This window comes from Alexandromys fortis, unplaced genomic scaffold (assembly GCF_014885135.2).
Source record: "Alexandromys fortis isolate MF-2015 unplaced genomic scaffold, M_Fortis_MF-2015_v1.1 scaffold_256, whole genome shotgun sequence".
Taxonomy (NCBI): domain Eukaryota; kingdom Metazoa; phylum Chordata; class Mammalia; order Rodentia; family Cricetidae; genus Alexandromys; species Alexandromys fortis.
Genome location: NW_026068135.1, coordinates 64,402 through 72,524, shown reverse-complemented (window position 1 = coordinate 72,524; position 8,123 = coordinate 64,402). Strand labels below are relative to the sequence as shown.

The 8,123-nt window shown below is 42.3% G+C and overlaps 1 protein-coding gene across 1 annotated transcript; it reads left to right on the top strand.

Moving 5' to 3' along the window:
* Nucleotides 1–3,049: 3,049 nt before the first annotated feature.
* On the top strand, nucleotides 3,050–4,459 carry Mageb18 (MAGE family member B18). Its single transcript, XM_050126460.1, has 2 exons — nucleotides 3,050–4,063; nucleotides 4,185–4,459. The coding sequence occupies exon 1, from the start codon at nucleotides 3,050–3,052 to the stop codon at nucleotides 4,025–4,027; it is 978 nt and encodes a 325-aa protein (XP_049982417.1). The 3' UTR covers nucleotides 4,028–4,063; nucleotides 4,185–4,459.
* The last annotated feature ends 3,664 nt before the right edge of the window (nucleotides 4,460–8,123 follow it).

The following is an 8,123-nucleotide window of genomic DNA, read 5'->3' as shown; positions in this document are numbered from 1 at the left end:
AACGACTAGGCATAGTTGACAGAGGCTCCGCCTTCTGTCTTAGCATGCACAGTTGCTTTCAAAAGACTAGGTGTGCTTGACAGTCTCTGCCTTCTTTTGGCGCATATGCAGTTGCTTTTAAAAGATTAGGTGTGGTTGACAGAGACTCTGCCTTCTGTCTGTGCAGGTCAGTTACTTTTAAATGCCTAGGTGGGGTTGAAAGAGGCTCAGCCTTCCCTCTGCTCCTGTTCAGTTTCTTTTAAATGACTAGGTGTTGTTCAACGAGGCTCCGCCTTCCTTCTGCATCTGAGCAGTTGTTTTAAAAGACTTGGTGTGGTTGACAGAGGCGCCTCTTTCTGTCTTCGCATGCGCAGTTGCTTTCAAAAGACTAGATGTGGTCGACAGAGGCTCTGCCTTTTTTCTGCGCATGTGCAGTTCCTTTTAAAAGACTAGGCATTATTAATGGAGGCTCTACCTTCCGTCCGCGCATGTGCAGTTTCTTTTAAAAGACTACCTGTGGTTGACAGAGTCTCTGCTTTCTGTCTGCTCGTGTGCAGTTGCTTTTAAAAGACTAGGTTTGATTGACAGAGGCGCTGGTTTCCATCTGCGCATGCGCAGTTGCCTTTAAAAGACTGTGGTTGACAGATGCTCCGCCTTCCCTCTGCACCTAAGCAGTTTCTTTTAAAAGATTAGGTGTTGTTGAAAGAGCTCTGCCTTCCCTCTGCACCTGAGAATTTGCTTTTAAAAGACTAGGTGTGGTTGACAGATGCTCCGCCTTCTTTCTGCACATGTGCAGTTGCTTTTAAAAGACTAGGCATTATTGATACAGGCTCTTTCTTCTATCTGCTCATGCACAGTTTATTTTAAAAGACTAGTCGTGGTTGACAGAGGCTCCGCCTTCCGTCTGCACCTGAGCAGTTGATTTAAAAGACTAGGCTTGGTTGACAAGAGTTGCTGCTTTCCCTCTGCGCATGCGTCGTTGCTTTTAAAAGACTAGGCATGTTTGTCAGAGTCTCTGCTTTCTGTCTGCTCGTGTGCAGTTGCTTTTAAAAGACTAGGCGTGGTTGACAGAGGCTCTGCCTTCTGTCTGCACCTGAGCAGTTGGTTTAAAAGACTCTTTGTGGTTGACAGAGGCGCAGCTTTCCCTCTGCACCTGAGAAGTTGCTCTTAAAGACTAGGCGTGGTTGACAGAGGCTCTGCCTTCTGTCTGCACATGTGCAGTTGCTTTTAAAGACTAGGCATGGTTGACAGAGGCTCCTCCTTCTGTCTGTGCCTGTGCAGTTACTTTTAAATGCCTAGGTGGGGTTGAAAGTGGCTCCGCCTTCCCTCTGCTCCCGTGCAGTTTCTTTTAAATGACTAGGTGTTGTTGAAAGAGGCTCTGCCTTCTGTCTGCACCCGAGCAGTTGCTTTAAAAGATTTGGTGTGGTTGACAGAGATTCAGCTTTCTGTATGTGCATGCACAGTTGCTTTTAAAAGACTAGATGTGTTGACATAGGCTCCGCCTTCTTTCTGCACATGCGCACTTGCTTTTAAAACACTAGGTGTGGTTGACAGATGCTCCAACAGATGGACTCGCTGAACATAGCGAACAATGAGGACTACTGAGAACTCAAGAACAATGGCAATGGTTTTTTGATCCTACTGCACATACTGGCTTTGGGGGAGCCTAGGCAGTTTGGATGCTCACCTTACTAGACCTGGATGGAGGTGGGTGGTCCTTGGACTTCCCACAGGGTAGGGAACCCTGATAGCTCTTTGGGCTGATGAGGGAGGGAGGGGGATTTGTTTGGGGGGGGGGGAGGGAAATGGGAGGCGGTGTCGGGGAAGAGACAGAAATCTTTAATAAATAAATAAACGGAAAAAATAAAAAAAATAAAAATAAAATAAAAAAAGACTAGATGTGGTCGACATTGGCTCCGCCTTCTCTCTGCTCATGTGCAGTTTCTTTTAAAAGACTAGGCCATATTGATAGAGGCTCTGCCTTCCGTCTGCGCATGTGCAGTTTCTTTTAAAAGCCTACCTGTGGTTGACAGAGGCTCCTCCTTCCTTCTGCACCTGAGAAGTTGTTTTTAAAACACTAGGTGTGATTGAGAGGCGCTGCTTTCTGTCTGCGCATGTGCAGTTGCTTTTAAATGACTAGATATGTTGACATAGGCTCCGCCTTCTTTCTGCACATGCGCAGTTGCTTTTAAAACACTAGGTGTGGTTGACAGATGCTTCCCCATCCCTCTTCACCTGAGCAGTTTCTTTTAAAAGATTAGGTGTTGTTGAAAGAGGCTCCGCCTTCCCTCTGCATCTGAGAAGTTGCTTTTAAAAGTCTAGGTGTCGTTGATAAAGGCGCCGCTTTCTCTCTGCGCATGCGCAGTTGCTTTTAAAAGATTAGATGTGGTTCACATAGGTTCCGCCTTCTGTCTGCACCTGCGCAGTTGCTTTTAAAAGACTTTGCATGATTGACAGGGCCTCCTCCCTTCTGCGCCTGCGCAGTTGCTTTTTAAAGACTGTGGGCGTGAACGGAAATGGATTATGCTGTATCCGCTTTTCTTCAACTGCCGTTATTTTCTGGTGTTCTTCGAGGCCAGTGAAGCCTTCAGGAAGCTTCTTTGAGCATCCGTGAGGAACCGTAGGAACTTCTGTTTCTCAAGGTATTGTCTGGAATATTCTCCCCTCAATCCAGAGACCTTCCTAAAGCGATCCATTCCAAATTACCCTATCCCACCTCTCCCATTTATTGTGGGTGTCTTAGACTACTGCCGTTGTCATGTGCCGCTGCCACTTGACAGTCAGGGTTTCAATGTGTGTAGAGAGAAACAGCCGTTAGAAAAGGGAGAAACAGTACTCGTCCGGAGGAAAGTTCATATTGTGAGCTTGAACTGAGATAACACGGTCTAAATTGCCCTTTCCCTTTTCGGTTACTAAGTCAGTTTAAGGAAACAAGGCGAGGTAACCTTTCATGGAGTAATAATAGGATCTACCAACAGAGACTGTACAAATTATGTCATCCTCTGTTTTCCAGGATGATCTCTTCCCTAACCTGTTTGTATTACTATCTGTGTTCCCCACTACAGTCATCATGCCTCGTGGCCAAAAGAGCAAGCTCCGTGCCCGCGAGAAGCGCCGTCAGGCCCGTGACCAAAATACAGTGGAGGAACCAGCCTCACCCGATCCTTCCTATGAGGGTCCAGATCAGGCTAGTCCTGCTGCTGGTATGCCTACACCTCCGAACAAGCTGCAGGGGGCACACTGTACCTTTTCACACACATATGAAAATACAGGTGCCAGAAACCAAGATGAGAAAAGTTCAGATGATTCTGATGACATCGAGGTCTGGAGTAAAGATCCGACAAACCGCAAAGTAGTCTTACTGGTACAGTTCCTGATAGAGAAGTATCAAAAGAAGGAGGTTATTACAAAGGCAGATATGCTGAAGCGTGTTATCAAAACATCAAAAAACCACTTCACTGAGATCCTAAAGAGAGCCACAGAGCACATGGAACTAGCCTTTGGTGTTGATCTGAAGGAAGTCGATCCTATCAGACACTGCTATGCCCTTTTCAACAAACTAGACCATACCTATGATGGAGTAAAGGAAGAAAAAATGCCCAATACTGGGCTATTAATGATAGTTCTTGGTGTGATCTTCAAGAAAAATAACTGTGCCTCTGAAAAGGAGGTCTGGGAAGTGCTGAATGTGATGGGTGTATATGCTGACAAGAAACACTTCATCTACGGAGAGCCTAAGAAAGTTATCACTGAAGATTTGGTCAGGCTGAAGTATCTGGAGTACAGAAAAGTGCCCAACAGCAATCCTCCATCCTTCGAATTCACATGGGGTTCCAGAGCCCAGGCTGAAATCAGCAAGATGAAAATCCTGGAGTTTTGGGCCAAGATCCATGATACTACACCAGAAGCCTTTGGATCCTTGTATGAAAAAGCTGTGAAAGATGAAGAAGAAAGAGCTCAAGCCAGGTCTGCAGCAAGGGCTCGCACTGCTGCTATGTCCAGTTCACATTCGAAAGCCATGGCCAGCAGCTCCTCCCATGCTAAGTAATAGCTAAGGGTATTTCCTCACTATTTGTTTAAAAAGGTATGGCAGCTACCTAATAGTGGAGGGCTAATATGGGTTGAGGGGAATAAGTGCTTATATTTCTTTCTCTGTTGTATATTTGTAACTTCCAGTTTTACCTTTTTTCCTCTTTTGATTCTAGGTTATATTTTAAAGGTTGAAGTCTGACGATGTCCTGTGTGGAAATTAAAGACAGTGAGCATTTTAAGTTGTAGATGGGCAGCACAGAAGGAGCACATTGAATACCGTCATCGCTTTTCTCAGCTACATTTGTTGTTTTGTTTCATTTTGTTGTTTTGTGTATTATTTCAGATGTTTTTTTCAATAGACTTTAATACATTTTTATAAAATTACAAATAAATTTGCTTATACATTTATTGCCCTTTAAAAGTTTAAGCTGTTGTGGGAGGAGAGAAGCACTTTTATTTAGGAATGTGACCACTGGTGAGTTCTTCATGCTCCCGTGGATGAACTCACAGCTATGCCCGTATGCATAGCACTAATTGGACTTATTTTTTGTTTTGAAAAAGAAGTATGAGAAGAAAGGAAGAAGTCTACATCTGTTTGAATTTACCAGTCTATTCAATCTTAGTGTTTTATTGGCTCAGTGACTAAAATCTGGATCAAAATATAGTCACTAGCAAGTTAAATAACAATATCAAAAAAATGGGAAAAGTAAGAGAGGATAAATACTTAGTTTTTCGTTTTCCTTATTTCACTTTGTTGTATAAAAATAAAATGCATATACTTTGATGTTTTTATCTTACTAGTAATATAGGTGTTAATAAAGCATTTTAAACTGTAATTCATGCTTACCAGCTTACTCATTATCTAAAGTTAATTTGCATTTAGTGTTTGTGGTGTTTGGAGAAAGGGTTTCCATTTGTAACAGTCCTAGCTGTCCTGGAACTTGCTCTGTAGACTAGGCTGGCCTCTAACTCACTGAGATCCCCCTGCCTCTGCCTCCAAAGTACTGGAATTAAAGGAGTGTGCCAGCACTACCCAGCTAGCATCTAGTCTTTGAATGCCATTCTGTTAGAAATGGAGACTTATGCATACTGGGTGAGGGAAAATCAGTTTTCTCCAATAGAGTAACACTGGGTATATCAATGAGTGATTGATACTCAATGAGTGAGGACTGCACAGTCCTCACATTCAGAAATAGTTGAACAATATATAATGTGGTTCCACTGTTTTTTTTTGTTTGTTTCTTTCTTTTGGTGTGTGTGTGTGTGTGTGTGTGTGTGTGTGTGTGTGTTGTGTATTTGGTTACTTTGATGTTTTCATTTTGTTCTGTTTCTTTTTGGTGGGGTTTTATTTTGTTTTCTGGGTATTTCAGGGAGTTGTTTTTGTATTGGGTTTTTTTTTTTTTTTTTGAGAAACAACTTAAAACTGGATGAATCAGAAGGAAGAGAAGAACTGGAAAGACTTGGAGGAATCATATGATCAAAATAATTTAAAAAAAGGTTTTTAAATACTAAAGGATTTGGTTGTAAGCCTATCCTTTAATGGCTAAGCCATCTCTCCAAGAAAAGGCTAATCAGACTATAATCCACAACCCCTGAGAGGCTAGATAGCAAGGAAGAACATGCATGGAGTGGATGCCCCTGGGGAAAGGAAATAGAGAGGATCTTGTAACATGACAGCCTGCTTGTCACCCGGCTGCCCGGCTAGATTAGTCCTGAAATAATCACACAGAAACAGTATTCATTAAAATACTGCTTGGCCCATTAGCTCAGGTTTCATATTAGTTCTTATAATTTACATTAACACATGATTTTTATCTATGTTAGCCACATGGCTCAGTACCTTTTTCAGTGGGGTAGATCATATCCTGCTGCTTTGGTATCTAGACAGGACTGGGGATCAATGGGCTTCCTCTTTCCCAGAATTCTGTTCTAATTGCCCTGCCTCTACTTCCTGTCTGGTTGTCCTGCATATACTTCCTGCCTGACTACTGGCCAATCAGCATTTATTTAAAACATAATTGACAGAATACAGAATTGTCCCACACCAGGATCTCCTGAATAAATTGGAAGGGGGAGAGGACAGAGGGGTGAACAGGAGGGAGGAAGAGAACATGAGGGAACTGGATGGTTGAGTTGGGGAAGCAATAGAAAGGAATGATATGGAATTCCCCTCTGTATGCTGTGAAAGTGTTTTGTTACCATTGGTTAATAAAGGAGCTGCTTTGGGCCTCTGGTAGGGCAGAATAGAGCAAGTCAGAAATTCGAAGCAGAGATACAGGAGAAAAGTATGTGGAGTTAGAGAGATGCCATGTAGCAATTGAGGGAGACAGACACCCTGGAACCTTGCAAGTAAACAGTGAGCCTTGTGGTCAAATACAAAATAATAGAAATGGGTTAATTCAAGATGTAAGAGTTAGTTAATAAGAAACCTGAGCTAATAGTCCAAGAAGTGTTGTAGTTAATATAGTCTCTGTGTGATTATTTTGGGTCTGGGCATCCAGGAACGAACAAGCAGTCACTGCCTACAGAGGGAGAACAAGGAAAGTGATATCTCGATAGAGGGAGCCATTATGGGGTTAGGGAGAAATCTAGTGCTAGTAAATCTCACAGGAATCCACAAGGATGACCCCAGTTAAGAATCTAAGAAATAGTGGAGAGGGTGCCTGAACTGGCCTTCCTCGGTAATCAGATTAGTGACTACCCTAATTGTTATCATAGAACCTACACCCAGTAACTGATGAAAGCATCTATAAAGATCCATAGCCAAGCACTCGTATAAGCTTCTGGAGTCCAGTGGAAGAGAGGGAGGAGAGATTATGTGAGCAAGTGTGTGGGGGGGTCAATATCATAATGGGGAAACCCACAGAGACAGCTGACACAGCTTGTGGGCGCTCACTGATTCTCAACTGACAGCTAAGGAGCCTCCATGGGACTGAACTGGGCCCTGGGTATTCTGTGGTGCCACTAACAGTGAGACCAGAACTTATGCCTAAAGCTTGATCTGGATTTTCAGAGCCCATTCCCTATGGAGTGATGCCTTGCTCAGCCTAGATACAGCAGGGATGGGTTTGGTCCTGCCTCAACTTGATATGTCAGACCTTGCTGACTCCCAATGGAATGCCTTACCCTCTCTGAGGAGTGGATAGGCTTTGAGGGGAGATGGGCAGAACAGGAGGAGGGAGGAATGGGGAACTGAGGTTGGTTATGTAAAATGAAAACAAAAACTTTTAAATAAAAAATATATAGTAAATATTTTAAGAAAAGAAGTGGGGAAACTAAGATACAAGATACCCAGCCTCTCTGCTTAGAGTTTTCTAGTTAAGTAACAATAAATGTATGAGGAGGAAAATGAAATGACTTTTAAATCCTAAGGAATAAAGAGGTGAAAAGATAGGAAAGGTTGCAGGAAAGGTTTTCAAGGGGATATGTAGCTAAAAACAGTTGGCAAAAAATTATTGGAGTAAAGGCCTTTTGTAACTCCAAGATACAGTGATCTATGATTGAACCTTTTTTTGTGAGTGGGCTTCACATAACATACATGCATAAAATAAACACAGATAATTATATTCAGAAAAAATACATTGGCAGTGAACAAGTACAGATTTTTTCTTGTCTTAATTCCATAAGCAATGCAGTATAATAATTGACATAAGGAGGATGTAAATAGAACATGTGAATATCATACTATCATAATATTTTATATAAAACACACAAATGGGTATTGGTATTAAGTATCAAGAACATGCATCGCTCATCGGTGGTGGCCTATGTCTTTAATTCCAGTGCTTGGGAGGCAGAGACTGTTGGATCTCTGTAAATTCTAGGCCAACCTAGTCTAGTTCTAGGGCAGGCTCCAAAGCTACACAGAGAAACTCTGCCTCAAAATAAAAGAAAAGAAGAACAAGTGTTATAGAATTATTCCCACCAACACATGAGGTACTTTTGTACTTTTAATTTTAGTGAAGTAGCTAAAAACAGTTGGTAAAAATTCATTGGAGGAAAGGCCTTTTGTAACTGCAAGATACAGTGACACATGAAAACTGGTGACCAATGACAAGATGCTCACACTGTGTCTCATCATAGAAGGATAAAATCTTGAAATATAAGTGCCC

Coding starts and splice junctions, on each gene's coding strand:
- Mageb18 (XM_050126460.1), top strand. CDS start 3,050: ATGCCTCGTGGCCAAAAGAGCAAGCTCCGTGCCCGCGAGAAGCGCCGT.